The sequence below is a fragment of the Mobula hypostoma genome, chromosome 1, assembly GCF_963921235.1.
Source record: "Mobula hypostoma chromosome 1, sMobHyp1.1, whole genome shotgun sequence".
NCBI classification, from domain to species: domain Eukaryota; kingdom Metazoa; phylum Chordata; class Chondrichthyes; order Myliobatiformes; family Myliobatidae; genus Mobula; species Mobula hypostoma.
In genome coordinates, this window is record NC_086097.1 from 109624781 (window position 1) to 109647618 (window position 22838).

Here is a 22838-nt window from a genome sequence, read left to right on the forward strand (position 1 = left end):
TTCTGCTCTGCAGTTGGCAACCACATCCATTTTCCAGGCAATTATCTGAAAAGACCTCTACTCTTCACAGTCCTGAACTTTAAAAGTTCAGAACAATTTATCAGTGCCATTTCTGCTCTGCCCTTTTCTTCTTCCACAGCATCAGCACCTGCAGAAGTTCACCTCTTGTTTTAACTTTCGTTGTTGCTCTACCTTTTGCTACCTTAGGACTTGACCATTGTAATGTGCTCCTAGTTATCCTCCCTGGCTCTATTGTTTCTCAGCCTGAAGTAACCAAAACATGCTGACCACCATCCTTCCCTACTCACATTCTTTTCATCCATTGCTACTCCATTTGCTGAGTACTTTTGCTTCCTTATTAAGCTATATGCTTTAATGGAATTAAAGAGAAAAAACAGAAGAAAAGGAAAACAACAGGAATTCTGCAGATGCTGGAAATTCAAGCAACACACATCAAAGTTGCTGGTGAATGCAGCAGGCCAAGCAGCATCTCTAGGAAGAGGTACAGTCAACGTTTCAGGCCGAGACCCTTCGTCAAGACTAACTGAAGGAAGAGTGAGTAAGGGATTTGAAAGCTGGAGGGGGAGGGGGAGATGCAAAATGATAGGAGAAGACAGGAGAGGGAGGGATAGAGCCGAGAGCTGGACAGGTGATAGGCAAAAGGGGATACGAGAGGATCATGGGACAGGAGGTCCGGGAAGAAAGACGGGGGGGGGGGTGACCCAGAGGATGGGCAAGAGCCCCAAACAGTCCTTCCAGGTGAGGCATCACTTCACCTGTTGGAGGAACAGCGCCTTGTATTCCGTCTGGGTAGCCTCCAACCTGATGGCATGAACATTGACTTCTCTAACTTCCGCTAGGCCCCACCTCTCCCTCGTACCCCATCTGTACTCATTTTTATGCACACATTCTTTCTCTCACTCTCCTTTTTCTCCCTCTGTCTCTCTGAATATACCTCTTGCCCATCCTCTGGGTCACCCCCCCCTCCCCGTCTTTCTTCCCGGACCTCCTGTCCCATGATCCTCTCGTATCCCCTTCTGCCTATCACCGGTCCAACTCTCGGCTCCATCCCTCCCCCTCCTGTCTTCTCCTATCATTTTGCATCTCCCCCTCCCCCTCCAGCTTTCAAATCCCTTACTCACTCTTCCTTCAGTTAGTCCTGACGAAGGGTCTCGGCCTGAAACGTCGACTGTACCTCTTCCTAGAGATGCTGCTTGGCCTGCTGCGTTCACCAGCAATTTTGAAGAAAAGGAAATGTTTTTACTCTGTACTAGAGAACATAGTGATATGGTACAGGAAGTAATCATCCTTGATTAATATAAATGTACACACTCATCAGCACAGATAACATAATGGTTAATATGCTGGTCTTGCCAGAGTTCAATTGCTCTAGAGACATAAATCTCCTGATGGCTGCTGGAGAAGTTAAATTCAAGTACGTAAATAAGGCACTCAGATAAATAATCACAACATGACTGGATTTTCATTAAAAAAAAATTAGGGTAGAAATCTGCCATCCTTAGCCTGTCTGACCTGTAGATAACTCCAGATCCACAGGTATGACTGACATTTAACTGCATTTTGAATAAATAGGCAGTGTACGAGCTTGTATGTCAATCAGTTTTCACTGTGAGAACATATTTCACGAGTATAGATGTCAGAAAATTACAGCTCATATTTTTATCTACAGTTTAAGTATCTTGGCCTCACAGGGAAGGGAGTTCATGGCCTTTCTCCTGTGAGTGAGCAGGAGATGTGCTGCTTTCAGAAGTTCCATTGCATAACTCTTAAAGAAATGGGACAATCTCAGAAAGCGACTCTGCATGTACATGATGGGTACATCTCAGATGGGAAGTGGGAATGTTTACCAACGTGCTTCAGAGGAACATTTCCAGATACTTTCATGGTCTTTATAATTCCTTACAGCACCCAGAAACCTTTCCTTCCAATCCTGACCAACTACACAACCCTGATTTTAATAGTTTCACCTAATGCTGCTGAATCCTTACCTCATGGAATTCTCGCTCTGACTCTCTTCCTTTCTCATCCTTCAGGGTACTTAATGCATCTGTTTTGACTAAACTTTCACTTATCTATCTCAAGATATTTTTTTAGAAACTGGCTGACAAAACATTTTCACTCTATAAGCAATTGTTTTGCAATGTCACTGTATTCACTATATTACAAATGTCAAGCTCAGAGGTTTTTATATTTGCTGGGTGGAATGCAGATCTTGGTTTTGAAACTGAAAAATTCACTGAGTTGCTAAAAGTACCCATGTGACCAGTTGAACTCCCACAACAGAGCTCTGAGATATTGGGAGAAAAAGGGCAGAATGCAGCTATAGACAGGGATTCTAGTTACTCCAAATTTATGATCTACTTCTAAAACACATTGTTAGCCAATGCATGCAGTAATAGTGCATTGCATTACAAATCGGTAGTGCTTCATAAATGAAGCATTGCTATGTAGTTTTTATTTTATTTTACTTTCTTTTGAGATACAGCATGGAGTAGGCCCTTCTGGCTCAACAAGCCATGCTGACCAGCTATCCATCCATTTAATACCAGCCTAACCACAGGACAATTTACATTGACCAATTAACCTACGAACCAGTACGTCTTTGGACTGCGGGATGAAACTGGTCACCTGTTGGAAACCCATGCAGTCATGGGAAGAATGTACAAACTCTTTACAGATGGTGCTGGAGTTAAATTCCAAACTCCGGAACGCCCTGAGCTGCAATAGCATCGCTCTAACAGCTATGCTACTGTGGCACCTCCTTCATGCAGTGAAAAAGCTTTTCTTTTCTATTCAAAATGGATCTTTTTAGCTACGTTTCCACAGGGCTGCTATATGAACACTTGCTTGCATTGTGTTTATCTTGTCGTGCATGTGTTTTATTTCAATCAGTTGTCTTTATTGGTTCCAACTCCAGTCAAAAGTTGAACAAGTAAGTCTGTGATTACTGCTCCTGGTTGTTATTCATTCTGCATGTTGAAGGAAGACCAGACTTGGTCTGAAGCGTTCTTTCCAAGGATCAAATAATTTGCCAATAACTGTCTCAAGACAGGAAAAGATCATTTTAGCAATACCGTACACGAGTACAATGAGGACTTCCCTACTTTCTGGTTTTCTCCATTCCTGATACTTCAAATACAATGCTATAGGAAACTTACATTTTATCTCAAGAGAGTATCTGTTTTATGTTAGTCTTGCTATGAAAGGCAAATTTGACTTGCAATAAAGGAGGCTGGTATGAAGAACTGTGTTTTACAAATGTGATTAAAATTATGTAACAACAGCACTAACAATGAAACACCCTCAATGGTAATTCTAAGGTTTACTGTCATTACCTTCTTCCTGTGGGCTCGGAGGCCTGTCTTCATATACAAGAGATCTGTAAAAAAAAAGCACATTTTATACTTACAAAATGCTCCCACACCTAACCAGGAAACCCAAAACCACAACCACACACAATACATTTTGCAGGCAGCCACTGAGTTATGGATATTCGGGGTACAGAAGTTCACCCCTTATAGAATCACCACTCAAAAGATCCACAAGATTGATTTTCATGGAATTTATGTGAGAAGAGGTAAAAAAGCAAGTGAGGAAACATAAATAAATTTTATTTTTGACTCCAGTTTCTTGCCGTAACACAGATGACATGGCTTCACATTATAAAAAGCCATGACATAGGCCATTTTCTAGGAATGCAAACTCCCACATAAAGTAGGGGACATTTGGAAAAATTAAGAAATCATATCATAAGCTTAAAATCAGAATCAGGTACATTATCACTGACATATGCCATGAAATTTGCTGTTTGTGACAGCAATAGAGTGCAGCACTTGGATTGCTCCAGTATGCCTACAGTCACAACAGGTCAACAGCACATGCCATTTCATTCCTCTTGACTCAGCTCTGGAAATCTGGAAAGTGAAGATGCATTTATCAGGATGCTCTTCATAGATTACAGCTCCGCATTCAACGCTATCATCTCCTAGAAACTATTCACTAAGCTCCAAGACCTAGGCCTCGATATCTCCTTATGCAACTGGATCCTTGACTTCCTCATTTGCAGACCCCAGTCAGTATGGATTGACGACAGCCTTTCCTCCATAATCATCATCAGTGCATGTACACTACAAAGCTGTGTGCTTATCATCCTGCTCTACTTGCTTAATACCAATAAATGTGAGGCAGTGCCCCTACTTTGCGTAGATTAGGCATGTCATCTACAGATTACAGGGGAGAGTGTCCTGACCGATTGTATAATAGCCTGGTATGGAAACACCAACGCCTAAGAACAAAAAAATCCTACAAATGTGGTGGATACAGTCCAGTCCATCGCAGGCGAAGCCCTCCACATCATTGAGCATATTAACAAGGTGTGACTGCCACAGGAAAGCTGTGTCCGTAATCATGGACCTAACCCACTCCCACCCATCATCCAGAACAAGCTCTCTTCTCGCTGCTGCCATCGGGAAGGAGGTACAGGAGCCTCAGGACTCACACCACAGTTCTTACTCCTCAGCCATCACACTCCTAAACCAGCATCAATATCCAAACTGATTCCATGACCGATGGACTCACTTCCAAGCATCCTGCAACTCATGGCCACAGTATTATTTATTTATTATTAATTTATATTTGCACAGCTTATACTCTTTTGCACATTGGCTGTTTGTCAGTGTTTGTATGTAGTTTTTCATTGATTATATTGTATTTCTTTGTTCTGCTGTGAAAGCCCACAAGAAAATGAATCTCATATATGGTGACATGTACGTGTTTTTGATAATAAATTTAGTTTGAACTTGAACCTTGAAAGTTACTATAAGTTACAAATAAATAAAAAAGGAAATAAAAAGTTCAAAGTACATTTATTATCAACGTGTCTATACTATATACAACCTTGAGATTCATCTCCTTACAGGGCTCAACAAAACAAAGAAAACCAGTTTAATCCATTGAAAAAAAGAAAGACCCAAAGACCCAAAGTGCAGAAAGAAGAACAAATCATACCAATAATAAAAAGCAAGCAAATAACATTCAGAACTGATGTTCATGAAAGTGAGTTCACAGCCACAAGGACAATTATGGCCGATCCAAGAGCCCAATAGTCGCAGGCCACAGCCTCAGTTCAGTGCAGAGATGAGTAAACCTTGCTGAGCAGCGAGCTGAACACCAACCCGTCCCTCGCCTCCAGCCCCAACAACGTGACCTTTTCAATAAGGTCCAGTGCTTAAACTGTCTAAACCTCCGATAATTCCTCACTCTTAGTTGTGGGCCCTGCTGCCTTGATATGCTTTTGGTGCTGGCCCTGTTGTCTTGATTCAGCCTGTACCTAACCTTTCCAGTCGGGCCTGGTGCTTTAATTGGCCAAACAGTGGGTCGTTCCTCACTCTCAAAACCAGGCCCCGCCATCTCGACTCTACTTTGTCTCGGTTTGACTGCTTCGAATTGCCTCCAAGTCCGCTCCAGCAATGGCCAAGCATTGGCTCATTCCCCACTCTTGGCCCAGGTCTCACCACCTTGATTTGGCCCATACCCACCACGCTGCACCTTCGAGGGTTCAGTTCACTCTACAAAAATGCCAGGTGATACAGACTGTTCAAAAGCTCGACTCCAAAAAGGAAGTTACAGGCTATTGATTGCAGTGATCATGTTTGAGAAAAAGTGTGATCAATAAAGTAGTTAATGGTTGTGTTTGCTGCCAGCAAGTCAGCACTGAGCTTCATCAGCTCCGTCTTAAACCAAAAGAGGAATAGTGAGGGAGTGAGGTATTCTTGGGTTCACGAACAATTCAGAAATATGATGGTGAAGAGAAAGTTGTTCTTCTTAAAACACTGAGTCTGGACCTTCCCCTCCCCTACCTCCTCCCCGATGGCAATAATGAGAAGAGGACATGCCCTGGATGGTTAGAATCCCTGATGGTGGATGCAGAACATCTTGGAGCACCACCTTTTGAAGCTATCCTTGACAGTGGGGAGAGTTCTGCCCGTAATAGCAGAGTCTACGACCCCCTCCATCCCCTCGCACATTGCTGCATCCACACCCTCGCCGTGATGCAACTGGTCAGAATGCTCTCCATGATACATCTGTAGAAATTTGCTAGTCTTTGCTGACATACCAACTATCCTCAGACTGGCATGCCTTCTTCATGACTGCGTTAATGTTCCGGGCCTAGGGTTGATCCTTTGAGATGTTGACAACTAGGGACTCGAAACAGCTCACTTTTTCCACCGCTGACTCCTCAAGGAGGACGGGTGTGTGTTTTCCCACCTTCTCCTTCCTGAAGTCCACAATCAATTCCCTCATCTTGCTGACTGAGTGCAAGGTTGTTGTCGTGACACCACTCAACCAGCTGATATATCTAACCCCTGTTGCCTTCTGAGATTTTGTGTGCAGCAGTGCTGACACTGGCAAATTTATAGAAGGAGTTGTGCCTAGCCATACATCCATGAGTATAGAGATGGTAGCACTAGGCATTCCTGAAGTGCACCTGCATTGATGGAAGAGATGCTATTACTGATGAGCCCTCGATACACAGTGTGCTCCTCATCCAATCACACTTCCTTCTAATTCCAGTCTCATGCTTAAAATGCAAAGATCAAAGACAGCACAGTTCCTAGTTCTGCAGAGAAAGAGGTCATATAGGAATTCTGTTGAAAGGACAGACTTTGATGCATAATGAAATGGGTACTGTGTTGGGAAGTGTAAGAAAGATATTTTGTTTACAGTTATTGCGCACAGAATCAGAATCAGGTTTATTGTCACTGACATAAGTCATGAAATGCGTTTGCTTGTGGCAGCATTACAGTACAATAGAAAGGAAGTAGAGGGCACCAAATAGCAATTCATGTATGTTCAATTCTGTAACCCTGTATTATACAGGCTGAAAACAGTGTTAAGCTAAATGTGCTAGACCCCACCCTAGCATAACTTTTTCTCCTTTACCAGGTCTACCAAGGGCTTGTTATTATGTCCGTCCCACAAAGAAGAATGGTGTATGAGTAATGATGGATCCTGAGTTACTGGATCCTGATGCTATGCCCCAGACAACCCGATCGTTGTTGGTAATGCATGCTGTCAAAGGCCTTTTCCTCAAAGACCATTTCTGAATGTTTCTGATTAGATTTGTTGAACAAAAGTTGAAGCACATTTTAATTATTCAGAAAGAAAAAGTGAGAATAAAAATGCATCCATTGAACAGCATATTTAACTCAATGCAAGATAACTAAAGTAAAGATAAAAGAAACCACTTATACTTAATCTAACCCAATCCCGGAGACAGAGCAAATATGAGATGGGCCAGAACCTGATCTTCTGTATGTTCCATTATTTCCTTCTACACAGGAAAGCTGAGCTACATCAAACAGCAGTGTGGATCCACTTGGAACCGCCAGCCGCCATGAAGCATGGTCCACCCTAATACCCTGGACTCTAGCTGTGCCTCAGTGGGGTTTCAGGAGCAGCTTCCCCATTATCATCATGGGAAGGTTTGGAAAGAACAAGTAGAAGATGGTTCTCACTGGTATTTTTGCATAAAGAGATTTTTAGTGGTAGGAAATGATTACTCACGTGTAATTACTGTTGAGCCAATCTTGAATACTCTGTTGCTTGTAGTCCCCTATGGGAGCACACGATAGGTACAGATTGAAAATACCGTTCAATTCAATTCTTCTGATCTCATCCAGTCTTCTATGGCTACATTTAACTACATGAATAATAATTTGAGAGCTTCCTCCAGCATTGCCCCAACCTAATTTATTAGCAGTCCGATCAAAGGGAGATAAGGAGAACTCCAGCCACATGTATTTGACTGTGAAGTAGCAGCGGCCATTATTAAAACATAACTACCGAGCTTTAGAAAAAAATTAAAATACAAAATGTCTAAGGGGGAGAAAATAAAGCTTGTGAAATAATGACATCTTACCTGGAGCAACAGAATCACACAACACAAAAAATAGCCTTATGGTCCACTGAGTCTATGCTAATCATCAAGCACCTGCTTCATTCAGCCCAAGTTACCATCCACTTGTCCTCACACTGGGGTTAACCTTGCGAATCTTCAGGACGAGGACATGAAGCCTGCTCAGTCGAGCCACAAGGCAGTATGCGAACTTGCTGTCACCCTAGAGAGGAAGGAATGCTATTGGGAAAAATCTTCCAGCCAGCCTCCTTCCCCTCCCCCAATCTTTTTATTGTGGCATCTTCTCCCTTCCTTCTCAGTCCTGAAGAAGGATCTTGGCCTGAAACATCGACTATCAATTCATTTCCATAGATGCTGGCCGAGCCGCTGCGTTCCTCCAGCATCTTGTGTGTGTTTCTCTGGGTTTCCAGAATCTGCAGACTTTCTCATGTTTGCCATAACCAAATCTGTCTAGACACTCCAGGGTTTAACGATGGGATCTCAGTCACAGAGTCACAGAGCACTAGGGCACAGCAACAGGCTGTTTGTCACATCGAATCCGTTGTTCAGCCTGGTCCCATCACTCACACCTGGACCATAGCCCTCCATACCCCTCACATTCACTCACTTACTCAAACTTCTCTTCTTCATGTGCCTTGTGCTTTACACACTTGGGCGATCATGGCTCTCCACATTGAACAATCCCTCGCAGCGTCAATGATGCCTCTTAAACTTCTCTTAAAATCTGAAAATGAACCAGCATCCACCACTTTCTCTGGCAGCTTATTCCTCACTTTCACTACCCACTGAGTGATACAGTTACCCTTAAGTATTTCACTTTTCACCTTTAATCTGTGACCTCTAGTTCTGGTCTCACCCAACTTCAGTGGAAAAAGCCCGCTTGCATTTAACCTATCTACACCCCTCATAATTTTGTAGACCTCTCCCCTCATTTTCCTACATTCTAGTGAAGTGGTCCAAATCTGTGATTTATAATGGCTGAATTCTCACAGTAGGAAACATAGCTACACTGATGCAATGCATGGTGATGACATCAAAACAGGATCAACAACTATTTAAGAACAGCAGCTAAAGAATTTGCATTTTCCTTAGTACCAAGAACCCAGTTAGTAAGTTTGCCGATGACACAATAGTCAGTAATGTCATAGACAGTGATGATGGTTATCAGGATCTGCAGAAGGATCTCGATCAGCTGGGTAAGTGAGCCCAAGAAAGGCAAACAGAGGAGTTTAATTTGTGTTGTTTGCATTTCAGGCAAGACAAATGAGGGTAGGTAGGACTTTCAGAGTGAACAGTAGGGCTCTGGGAAAGTTTTGGAACAGAAGTACAAAGAAGTACAAAGACATGGTTGCCTGGAAGTCGGTGCCAGAGGTAGACAGGGTGATGAAGAAGGCTTCTGAGATGCTGGCCTTTATCAGTCAGGGTATTGAGTACAGAATTTAACATACTATGTTGCAGATGTACAATGTTGGTGTGGATGCATTTGGAATATTCTGTTCAGTTTTAGTCACACTGCTATAGGAAAGGTGCCATTAAATGCAGAGTACGCTTATGGGAAGCGCAAGTACCTCCTGGGCTCGATGGACTGAGCTATGGAAGAAAATTGGCCAGTTGAGACTTTCTCATCAGAACGTACGAGAACGAAGGGTGAACTTACAAAAGTGTATAAGATCACGAGGGGCATAGATGAGGTCAATACGCACATTCTTTTTCCCATGGTTGGCAATCAATAGGTTTAAGTTGGGAGGGAAGAGATTTAATAGGAACCTGAGGACCCCGAAACTTTCGCCCAGAGGGTGGTTAGAATCTGAAAGATTTAGAGGCATATGAGTCAAACATGGACAAATTGGACTAGCTTGGATGGGAATCTTAGTTGGCCTGGATGACTTGGACTCGAGAGCCTTTTTCTGCTCTGTATGACTCCATGACTAACACACCAGAGGAGGAGGAAAACCAACCAAGGAAGTCAACCAGCACACTGCATCAGCATTGTCACAACAACAAACTGCCAGGAGAGTTTATTGGGTTAAGCAGCATCTGCGGAGGTTAAAAGGGATGCATTAGGACTGAGAGTGTAGAGAGCAGATAGCCAGTATGAAGAGATAAGAGGAATAGGTGAGAGATGGGTGTGTGATGATAGAATCAGGGGAAGTTGGGAATGATCAGCAGAACACTGAATTTTATCATTTCAACTAACCCACTTACTAAATAGAATCAAGTAGTTTTCCAGCATCTGCTGGGCAGCAGATTGTGTTTTGAATTAGTATTGTACCACTCTTGGGGGGAGGGGCTGCATCTCTAATAACCAGCACTGTTTATTGCTCTTGTGTTAAAATGCTTTTGTAGGATCATGATGGGAAGTTCCACTTCATTTATTGTTACATTTTAACTTGGGTTATACAGTTATTCGCTTGTGTATTTGTGGGTCACCCTGACAGTAACCGGGGTGTGTGATGGTCATCTCCCCTGTCTGGAGAGACTGGTTGGGTTCACTCTCCCAGTCATGGTGCCCGTCTGTTCTGTGTTTATCACAATAAAACGGTTCGAGTTTCCTTGTCTGACATACTGGACCAAATGCTCGCCACATTGGTGTCAGGAATGGAATGCGGGAGATTGAAGAGCTACAACATCGGACAGTGTTTTAAACCTGGGGAATAAGACGAGGGACTGAGCAGTCTACCTCCCCCCGTACCCACGAGCAGGGCTCAAGCAGACGAGATCCGGAGGGAGGACCTGGGATCCGAGCATTGTGCCTTCCCAGGGAGCCCCGACGGAGCGAGTGTATCCAGGCTCCCCAACCTGGGGACAGAGCAGAGTGCATCACTCGTCTCCATCGTGACCTGCACCAAGACACCATAGCTATAGGAGGATGGGGACCATGGCAGACGCCACCAGTGCAAGAGAAGGATCAAAGGGCCTCGACGATTAGCACCTCAGTGTCCACCCTGAAGCTCCCCAGATACAACGGTACCAGCCACCTGGAGTCTCACCTGGCGGAAGTCAATCTTGCCGCATGGCACAACGGGTGGAGCCCCACCGAGACAGCAGTGCACCGTGCCCCGGCACTGGAACGAGATGCCCTGGGAACCAAGCATTGTGCCTTCCCAGGGAGCCCCGACGGAGTGAGTGTACCCAGGCTCCTCAACCCGGGGGACAGAGCGGAACCTCACCTGGCGCATGGCACAACGGGTGGACCACCGAGACAGCGGTGCACCGTGCCCCGGCACTGGAACGAGATGCCCTGTGGGCCCTCCTCGACCTAACGCCGGCGGAGCTGCGTGACTACGGGCCCTCGTAGTGATGCTGGAGCGGCGTTTCGAGCAGAGGCCGATGTCGGAAGCAATGAGGGAAGAACTGTGGAGCAGACGGCGCCGTATGGGAGGAAGCCTGGGGGCACTAGCAGCTGATCTCCGCCACTGTGCTCGGCATGGCTACCCCCAGTTCCCTCCCGCGGCCCAGGAAGAACTTTCCCTCCACGCCTTTGTAAAGGCGCTGACGCCAAAGCGCCTTCGGCAGCATGTTCGCCTGACGTCACCATCATCACTGGACGAGGCGGAGAGGGAGGGCAGAAGCAATTTTAGCCTCTCAAGGTGTTTCAGCGTCGCCCCCCACCAGCGAGCCCGGGCTTGTGTCACCGAGGCTGAGGAGGAAAGTGACGAGGAGGAGCCCGTGAGACAAGTCCGACTAGCGCCACAGGCCATGAAACGATCTCTGCTACCGGTGCGGTGAGGCAGGTCATTTGCAGACATCCCACTCTGCAAAAACTCATTTTAGGGAGATCTCAACTTCATTTCAGGGAGGTCTCAACCAGAAGCCTCAACCTCATAGCAGTCTGTGTCAATGAATTTGTTAATTTTGCAAGACATCAGATTCACAAGTGTTCTGTGAGACAGCTCACTTCTGAATTCTGTCTTAATGTGCCATGTTCACAGCTGCCTTGGTTGATGAGCAGGCATAGTTTTTAGCTATTTCTGAATCAGAAAACATTTTCCTGAATAGCTTTCCTGTGTGCTTACACAGCTGGAATGGCAGCTTATGCTCAACGATGGAAGATGTAAAGTACACCGCAGCTCTAGTGACCTTCTCTGTCAGACTTTGGTTTTCTGCTGAAAAAAACTGTGAAATACTTGAGCAGCCTTCCCTGCGCTTAGCCTCCTTAATATGTTGTGGTCCCTTGAAGAAATAAAAGCATAAGGTGTATCCTTATTACAGGTGTGCGCCACTTAACGACTGATCGTATATACATCAGTAGTCACACACACACACATTGCCTGCAATAGTCGGGATCAGAACTTATTTTCTTACATCGAAATGGGGGATTTTAAATGAGTGATTTAGAAGTTCCGTATCTTCAAGTTCAAGTTTATTGTCATCTGGCTGATTGCCCACAAACGAAACAATCTCTGTCCGGACCACGGTGTAGCCACAATACATACATCACGCACACCACATAAAACAATATATTACCATATTATTTAATAAAGTGTAATTCAAAATGCATATAAAGTGCGCAGCACAGGTAAAGAGTTCGCTGTCCTAATGACAAGACCTTAGTGGGGGCCGGGTATTCATTAAAATCGTTTTTTCTTCTGAAAACGGCTGCGCTTAAACCCAGCCCATCACGGGCTTCGATGTACCAGTAAGTGAAAGTGTTTCAGGACAAAAATCCCGAAGAATTTGCTTACTGCGAGCGTGTTTTCAAAGATGTCTTAGCGGATGACTTTGGAATTTCTCTCCAATTTAAATCCTGCTCTAACCCCCTTTAAGACGCCAACGCGCCCTGTCCGTATAGGACAGCCTCGCGTAGTCCGGTTGTCACTGCCAGCCTTGGGAATGTCTTCACCAGGGTACTTCACCGACAGTTGTTCGGATCATTTCAGCGTCATTACGGACGGCAGTAACTGAACTGATGGACTATGGAAGAGAGAGAGAGGTCGACTGTAAAACCCGCCTACAGAGAAAAACTGATAGGTCTACTTAGCACAAAGAGAGATCAAGCAGGATTCATTCATTTTCTTTCTTTCTTTCTTTCCCTCTCTCTCCCTCTCTAAAAAATTGATTTCCGGGATATTGTATACGATTTGCGGGCATCAGGGAGCCGCTATCGAATGCAGGAGACTCCCGGAACTCCCGGGAGAGGTGGGATGTCTGCATTTGGCCCAGGACTACCCCGCCCTGGCATCACGCCACAGCCCAGGAGCAGCAGAACCCCTCCGGGTGGGCCGTTTGGGTGAAGAGCAAGGCTTACACGTGGACTGCCTGCGTGGTGAAGAACATCAGGTGCCGTATGTTGGTGGACACGGGGTCAACCATCACTACCATCTGTCCCGGTGTTCTCCCCAGCACGGACCAGCCATCCCCACCTGGGTGGACAACGACACTGGTCCGGTTGGCTACGGTCACCGGTGACTGTGCAGCTATGCAAGGGAAGAGGAGGCTGCGCATCGCAGTGGGGAACAACGTGTATGAGACTGGTTAGGTTCTCTCTCTGGGTCATGGTGCCTGGTCCTTTTAGTATTTATCACAATAAAGCAGTTGGTGTGTTTAACAAGCTTTCTCGTCTGTCATTATGGCCCAAATGCCGGCCACAGTATTAGCTATTTCTCCAAATGGGGAAATAAAGATTAACTTGCAGGTTGAGTTGGTGGTAAGGAAGGCAAAATTTCAAGAGGACTAGAATATAAAAGCACGTAATGCTGAAACATTATAAGCACTTGGAATATTGTGAGCAGTTTTGGGCCTCTTATCTAACAAAGGATGTGCTGGTATGGTAGAGAGGGTCAAGAATGATCCTGGGAATGTGAAATGTTGAATGGTCCGGTGGGCCTGTACTCGCTTGAGTTTAGAAGAATGAGAGGGGATTTCGTTGAAACCTGTTGAATATTGAAAGGCCGACATCGAGTGGAAGTAGAGAGCTTGGTTCCTATGGTGGGGGAGTCCAAGACCAAAGGGTACCGTTTCAGAATCAAAGGATAATCCTTTAGAACAGATGAGGAGGAATTTTTCCTAGCCTGAGGATGGTGGATCTGTAGAATTCTTTGCCCCAGGCAGAAATGGAAGCTATGTCATTGGGCATATTTAAAGTGGAGTGCGATAGGTTCTTGATTAGTAAAGGCATCAAAGACTATAGGGAGAAGGCAGGAGAATGGAGTTGAGAGGGATAATAAGTCAGCCATGACGGACTAGCAGGGCAGACTTAGTGGGCTGAGTGGCCTTATTCTGCTCCTGTGTCTAATGGGAAAGCAGTACAGAGTTTTTATGTATTTACAAATTTAAGTAAGCCAATTGGTTATAGAAATGTACAGCACAAATACAGAGCATAGAATGTACTTTATTGTGCATCTCATCCACACCAATCACGATGCTTATCTCATCATCATCAGGTGCTGTGCCCAGTTTGAGCTTTGACTGCCATGGCCCACACACTCCGGTTTCGTGTCGTGGATCAATTCATTTGTATTCATTTCCAGTTCTCTGGCTGTTGTCTCCATCATCTTTTGTCTTTGCCTTCCTCTTGCTTTCTTCCCTTCCACCTTTTCCATAATTACCGTGCATTCTAACTCCTCTTTCCTAATCACATGTCCAATGAAGTTACGTTGCCTTTTCATGATGTCATTCATTATTTCTCTTTTTGTGTTTGTTCTGTTCATGACATCCTCATTAGATATTTATTTCGTCCATGATATTCTTTGCATCCTCCTCAAAAACCACATCTCTGCTGCTTCAATTCTTTTCCTCATGTTACTGGATATTGTCCAACATTTTGAGCCATATAACATAACTGGATAAACGTAACGTTTCAGTACTCTGAGGCAGATTGTCATGCCTAGTTTAGTGTTGGTCAGTATACACTTTATTCTCGTAAAGGTGTCTTTTGCCATCCCTATTGTTCTTTTGATGTCCATGTCGCATCTGCCATCTGATGTCACCCAGCTTCCTAAGCAGCAAAAGTTCTGTACCTGTACTTGTTTTATGTCTTCCCCATTTAGTTTCAGCCTGCAGATAGGGTTCTCCTTCTTTTTGGATATCACCATACATTCTGTCTTTTTTGCAATTGACAGATAGACCCATTTTTGAACTTTCTTCAACAACTATATCAATTAAGTTTTGTAGTTCTTCCTCCATACTTGCAATTAACACAGTGTCATCCGCATATCTTAAATTATTGATGTTTTCACCGCCAACTTTGATTCCCAAGATGTCTTATTCTTTGTAATATTGTCTCACTGTACGCATTAAACAAGTCAGGGGAGAAAACATACACTTGTCTAACACCTCTCTTGATTTTCATAACTTGACTCACTTCTCCATCTATTCTTACAGCGGTAGTTTGTTCCCAGTACAGATATCTGATTAGGCGGAGGTCTTTTGAATCTAGGTCTAGAGTTTCCTGTAATATTTCAAATAACTTATTGTGCTTCACTTTATCAAATGTTTTTGTGTAGTCGATAAAACAAACAAACAAATCTTTTTGCACTCCAATTGCTCATTCTGGTAGTATCCTTAACATCAATACCACGTTTCTTGTACCTTTGTCTTTCACAAAACCACATGCTTATCTACTCTAACCTAACTTACCTATTTTAGCCCTCTATTGCTTTCTTATCCGATGTGTTTTTAATGTAACAACAAAATGCTGGAGGAACTTAGCAGGTCAGATGGCATCTATGGAAATGAATTAACAGTGGATGTTTCCAGTTGCTTCAGGACTATTAAATGTAATAACATTTGTCTCCACTACTCTCTCTCATTTCACCCTCTGTGTGGAAAAATTTATCCCTCAGATATGCTTTAAATTTCTCCACTCTTGCCTTAAGTCTGTGCCTTTTAGTCCTAGTGTCCTCTGTCCTGAGGGAAGTTTCTGACCGTCTATCCCATCTTTGCCTTTCATAATTTGAAAATATCTATAAGGTTGCCATCAGCCTGCCACCTTTCAATGAGAATAAACCCAGCCTATTTCCTCTCTCCTTATAATGACTGCCCTCAATTTCTGTCAACCAGCCGGTAATTTCACTGGCTGTTTCTCCATTGCTACCATATCCATCCTGTATACAATACTGTACTCTAAATGTGTTCTAACCAATGAATTAGAATGAACTCCTTCTTTAACATTGCCCTGTCCTTCAACAGATATTGTAAATAGAATTCATCAGGACTCTGGCAGAATCCTTAATATATTTGTCATCCTTTGTATGATGAACTTTATCATAGCAGTCCTTACATCGTCTTTCATTAAATTTCAAAGATTAACTTTGCCTTTGCATGCAAAATTAGCAAGTAAATGAAATAAATAAATTCAAACAACAGGAATTCTGCAGATGCTGGAAATTCAAGCAACATACATCAAAGTTGCTGGTGAACGCAGCAGGCCAGGCAGCATCTATAGGAAGAGGCGCAGTCGACGTTTCAGGCCGAGACCCTTCGTCAGGACTAACTGAAGGAAGAGTGAGTAAGGGATTTGAAAGCTGGAGGGGGAGGGGGAGATGCAAAATGATAGGAGAAGACAGGAGGGGGAGGGATGGAGCCGAGAGCTGGACAGGTGATAGGCAGAAGGGGATACGAGAGGATCATGGGACAGGAGGTCCGGGAAGAAAGACGGGGGGGGGGTGACCCAGAGGATGGGCAAGAGGTATATTCAGAGGGACAGAGGGAGAAAAAGGAGAGTGAGAGAAAGAATGTGTGCATTAAAAAGAGTAACAGATGGGGTACGAGGGGGAGGTGGGGCCTAGCGGAAGTTAGAGAAGTCAATGTTCATGCCATCAGGTTGGAGGCTACCCAGACGGAATATAAGGTGTTGTTCCTCCAACCTGAGTGTGGCTTCATCTTTACAGTAGAGGAGGCCGTGGATAGACATGTCAGAATGTCAGAATGTCTATTCCCATTCTGACATGTCTATCCACGGCCTCCTCTACTGTAAAGATGAAGCCACACTCAGGTTGGAGGAACAACACCTTATATTCCGTCTGGGTAGCCTCCAACCTGATGGCATGAACATTGACTTCTCTAACTTCCGCTAGGCCCCACCTCCCCCTCGTACCCCATCTGTTACTCTTTTTAATGCACACATTCTTTCTCTCACTCTCCTTTTTCTCCCTCTGTCCCTCTGAATATACCTCTTGCCCATCCTCTGGGTCACCCCCCCCCGTCTTTCTTCCCGGACCTCCTGTCCCATGATCCTCTCGTATCCCCTTCTGCCTATCACCTGTCCAGCTCTCGGCTCCATCCCTCCCCCTCCTGTCTTCTCCTATCATTTTGCATCTCCCCCTCCCCCTCCAGCTTTCAAATCCCTTACTCACTCTTCCTTCAGTTAGTCCTGACGAAGGGTCTCGGCCTGAAACGTCGACTGCGCCTCTTCCTATAGATGCTGCCTGGCCTGCTGCGTTCACCAGCAACTTTGATGTATGTTGCCTGAAATAAATAAATTATTCTGATTCCTATTCCCATTCTGACATATTGCACCATGGCCTCCACTTGCGTCACACTGAGGCCACCCTCAGCGTGGAGGCACAACATCTTGTATTCTGTATGGATGGCTGCCATCCTGATGGCATGAATATCAAATTCTCCTTCTGTTAAAAAAAAATTCCTTCCTTCCCTCCCCTCTTCCTCTTCTCCACGCGTTGACCTTTGACTACTTTTCACCTGCCTATCACTTTCCCCTGGGTCCCCTCCTCCTTCCTTTTCTCCTATGGTCCACTCTCCTCTCCTATTGGATTCCTTCTCCAGCGCTTGACCTTTCCCACCCACCTGGCTTCACCTATCACCTTCCAGCTAGCCTCCTTCCCCTTCCCCCAATCTTTTTATTCTGGTATCTTCCCCCTTCCTTCTCAGCTCTGAAGAAGGCTCTCAGTTGGAAGCATCGACTATCTATCCATTTCCATAGATGCTGCCCAGTCTGCTGAGTTCCTCCAGCATTTTGTGTGTGTTGCTTACAACTGAACTGCCTTTTTGTTCTTGATTTTCATATTTGCATTATTATTTTGATTTTACTTAACCATGAAATGTTACCTCGCATCCTATGAATACATAATAATTTAGTTCCATAATATTTCATTATACAATATAATTCCTATACATAAACCCTCAATATTTTGCTGGGAACATTTGGAGTTAAACCGAACTGGAAAGAGATCAATCGGTTGAAACGGTTTAAAGAGATGATTCAGAAGCTGGATTCATGAAGTGGTTTGCACAAAAGGCTAAAACCTAAGGGTAAAAAAGCCTTCAGGAAAAAAAAACTATCGAACATAGCTGAGGTCTTCACAAACATAACAAAGTGGCATCACTTGTTCCATCAGCTGCACATCCGAAATAGCGGAAAGGATGTACACACCTGGAAAAGTTCCATCTATTATTGTAAGTAGAGGAAAAACAATAACGTAGTTTTCACAGGTTTGAAATAGACTTTAGAATATTTGCTTAAGCAAATGAGGCATAACTCCAATGTGTCATCCTCACCCCACCCCAGTGCAGCTGGACTAGAACTGATTGTACATCCAAGGTAAAAATGAACTAGTTAGGATTAAGGAACTGGAAACTGTCTACATGCCAGGGAGCATAAGTGTCACAAATATAAGCATTTTTGGCTTCTTTTGGGCATACACCAGTATGCACAAACAATTGTTTCTGATTAGTTCATATAAATTGTGTTTTCTTAAATGATTTATCCCTGTTTTGCAGTTGATGATCACTTGGTATCAGTTTTCCAGCTCAACAGTCATTTGCCTGTGTAAACTTGTCCTCATATAAAACAAATTCCCCTTTAACGTCACTCACTTAGCTTTTCCAGTTCAAAGGTGTGGTTAATGGCACACTGCACTTGCACAGGCCCAAACTACACTGATCTTTCTGTGGAATACATGGAACAGTGCCAGCTCTTCTTCTGATGATGCTGTAAGAAAGCTGTGCTTAAGTTAGTGGGGATGCAGAAAAGATTCACAACAGACTTGATGTTATGTCGCAGCTTTATAAAATTTTAGTTGCGTTGCACCTGGAGTACCGCGTTGAATTTTGGTCACCTTGTTATAACAAGGATGGGAAAGGGTGCAGAAGAGGTTTAACAGGATCCTGCCTGAATTAGTGGGCATGTGCATTCTGAAGAGGTTAGACAAATTTGAGTTGTTTTTCCTGCTTCAACATAGGGTGAAGTGAGATCTGACGGAGGTTTGTAATGGTTGTGTTGAGTTGTTTTCCAATCCTGGCAGTACACTTGCAAACGCTTCATCACCATATGAAGATGCATCATCAGTGCTGTTCATTTGTGGAGAGACCTCCGAATGCTTGGCCTTTATATATTTATCAATTAGCTGATTGGACGTCATTATAGAAACTCAATTGTGATGTAAGAAGGGCATCTCGTCACTGATTGGTTTTGTGGCAAGCTCTGTGTGTTGTGGTCTGGAATTTTGCCCACATTGGCTTATAAGTAGGATGGGGGTGTACATGTCTGTTTACACATTTTCCAAATTATTTCCAGAGATTTATAAGATTAGGAGAGACATAGATGGAGTATACAGGTAGCACCTTTTTTCCCAGGGCTGCAATATCTAATGTTAGAGGCCATGTATTTAAGGTGAGGGAAGAAAGTTCAAAAAAGATATGCAGGGCAAATCTTTAATTTTATGTTATAAACACAGCGAGGGTAGGTGTCTGGAATGCACTGCCAAGGGTGGTGGTAGAGGCAGATACAAAATAGACTCTTAAGGAGCTCTTAGATAGGAAATGGCTGTGCAGAAAATAGAGGAATATGAAGGGGTTAGTTCAGTTAGGCATTTAATTATTAATTTAATGAGTACAGTACAATATTATGGGCAAAGTGCTTGTTCCTCTGCTGTACTGTTCTATATTCTCAGAATACTTCCTAGATTGAATTACAACAGAGAGCGGATAAAAAGGAGAGGAGAAGATGGCGGTGCGACGCAGCGCGCGCGGCCGGTCCAAAATGATATTGTATTTGTAAGTAGGATGCCATGCGCAATCCTGATTTGATGGAGACAGACGTGAGAAGCACAGAGGAACACCTGGAGAAACTTCTGAAATGCCCGCTTCGCTGCCGCTGCTACTATGCGATCGAGAATCTCCAGAGGGGAAGGCCCCAAATCCTTGGCTTTGCCTATTGCCTGTTGCTGGGGCCGGGGTCGAAGCGCTCGGCAGAGATGGTGCTCAATGCTTGGTGTCGGAGGGCTGGTCGGAGGCTTGAAGTTTTTGGACGGACTCAAGAGTCAGCTGTGGTTGGGTGCATTGGCAAGTTTGCGGCGCTGGAAGTTCATGGCAGGGAGGGTTTACCTTCCTCCTCCGTCTGCATGAGATGATGGGACTTTCGAGAGACTTTGAGACTTTTTTTTACCTTGCCCATGGTCTGTTCTTATTAAATCACAGTATTGCTTTGCACTGTTATAACTATATGTTATAATTATGTGGTCTTTGTCAGTTTTTCAGTCTTGTTTGTCTTGTGTCTCTGTGATATCATTCTGGAGGAACATTGTATCATTTCTTAATGCATGCGTTACTAAATGACAATAAGAGAGGACTGCGTGTCCTCATAATCTAATCTAATCTAATCTAATCTAACTGGGTTTGTTTTGCCTGGATCAGACGAGGCTGTAAGATGCAATGTTAGAGGTACTGTATGTAAATTAATGAGAGGCATAGATGGGCTAGGTAGGTACTGTTTGTTTCCAAATAGTATGGCTGTCTGCAACTAGAGGGCAAAGGTTTGAAGTGATAGGGAGGAGGATGGCAGTGAGTCTGAAAGGTACATTTTCAAACTAGGACTAATTGAATGAGCTGCAGGTTGAGGTGATAGAGGCAGAAACGGTTAGAATATCGAAAAGGTATTTGGACAGGGACTTGAATGAGCAAGGCAGAGAGCAGGGGTTCCCAGCCTTTTTTATGCCATGAGGCAATATCATTAAGCAAGCTGTCTGTGGACTCCAGGTTGGGAACCCCTGGGATTAATGTATAAATGGGGTTAGAATAGGTAGGCACAGTTTCCTCCTCCTGTAGTCAATAATCAGCTCTTCAGCTGAGCAACGTTGAGTTAGATGTTGTTGTTGCTGTGACACCATTCAGCCAGATGGTGCCACAACCTCTCACTCAATGTCAGTAAAACCAAGAAGCTGGTTATTGACTACAGGAGGAGGAAACCAGAGGTCCATGAACCAGTCTTGATCAGGGGATCAGAGGTGAAAAGGGTCTGTAACCTAACTTCCTCAGCATTATCATTTCACAGGATCTGTTCTGGACAAGTACAGAAGTGCCATTTCAAGGAAGATAAGGCAGTGCCTTTACTTTCTTAGAAGTTTGTACAGATTCAGCATGTCATCTAAAACTTTAATGAATTTCTGTAGTTGCACAGTGGAGAGTATCCTGACTGGATGCATCATGGCCTGGTATGGAAACACTAATTCCCATGAACAGCAAAACCTGGAAGAAGCAGTGGATATCGTACAGCCCAGTCCATCACGGGAAAGCCGTCCCCACCGTTGAGACACGTGTACAAGGAGCTCTGCCGTAAGGAAGCAGCATCCTTCTCCAGTACGCCCACCATCCTGGCCATGCTCTCTTCTCACTGCTGCCATTGCAAAGGAGATACAGGAGCCTTAGGTTCCACACCACCACGTTCAGGAAAGGTTATTACCCTTCAACCATCAGACTCCTCAACTAGAGTGGACAACTTCACTCACCTCAACACTGAATTGATTCCACAATCTATGGGCACACTTTCAAGGACTCTACAAATCATGTTCTCAGTATTATTTATTACTTATTTAGTTATTATTATTACTATTACTATTTTATCTTATTGTATTTGCACAGTTTGTCATCTTTTGTGCATTGGTTGTTTGTCCATTTTTGTTTCTATGTAGTTTTTACATTGATTCTACCGTGTTTCTTTGTATTTCATATGAATACCAGCAAGAAAATGAATCTCAGGGTAGTAATTTTTGGATTGAAAAATTGCAGATGGAATTTAATGCGGATGAGTGTGAGGTAGAGCTTACAAAGTGAGCAGTAGGGCTGAGGGATCTGGAAATATGGACCCGTAATACGCTGAAGGCAGTATCACAGCTAGACAGGGTTATTAAGAAAGCTTTTGGCACATTGGCCTTCATCTATCAATATATTGAGTACAGCAGTTGAGGTGGTCTGTTGAAATTTGATTTCATTTTTTATCAACAGAGCCACCTGACTTCCTCTGCCCATCTGCTTGTTCTTTTGTTACGATGTGTATTCCCAGTGGCACCTACGTCCACAGTGGTGAAGTAGTTTCAGGCTGGTGTTCAAGCATATCAGCTCATGTCTGAATGGCAACTTGGATCCACTTCAATTCACCTACTGAAGCAACAGGTCTACAGCAGATGCCTTCTCATTGGCTCTTCACACAACCCTAGAACATCTGGACAGCAAAGATGCATACATCAGGATGTTCTTTTTCGATTGCAGCTCAGCTTTTAATACCATCATCCCCTCAAAACTAGTCAGTAAACTCAAAGATTGAGACCTCAATATCCCCTTGTGCAATTGGATTCTGGCTTTTCTCACTTGTAGACGCCAGTCAGTTTGGATTGGCAAAAACATCTCCACAATCTCCATCAGCGCAGGAGCAGTGCAGATGTGTGTACTTAGCCCCCTGCTCTACTTGCTTTACACCAATGATTGTGTGGCCAAGTACAGTTTCAACTCCATATACACCACTGTTGCTGATGACACTACTGTTGTAGGCTGTGTCAAAGGTGGTGATGAATCAGCACACAGGAGGGAGGCTGAAAATTTGGCTAGGTGGTGTAATAACAACAACCTCTCACTCAGTGTCAATAAAACCAAGGAGCTGATTGTAGACTTCAGGAGAGGGGAGCCAGAGGTCCATGAGCCAGTAATCATTGGCGGATCAGAGGTG

The 22838-nt window shown here is 44.1% G+C and overlaps 1 protein-coding gene across 2 annotated transcripts in view; it reads right to left on the minus strand.

The window, feature by feature from the left end:
* itprid1 (ITPR interacting domain containing 1) overlaps positions 1-22838 on the minus strand; it is a 163385-nt gene that overhangs the window by 119931 nt on the left and 20616 nt on the right. For both annotated transcript variants that reach the window (XM_063034430.1, XM_063034350.1), the window contains 2 exons: positions 7588-7636; positions 3357-3400 (listed from right to left, as the gene is read on the minus strand). In XM_063034430.1, the coding sequence (XP_062890500.1) occupies positions 3357-3400; positions 7588-7636 (93 nt within the window). The remainder of the gene's footprint in view (positions 1-3356; positions 3401-7587; positions 7637-22838) is intronic.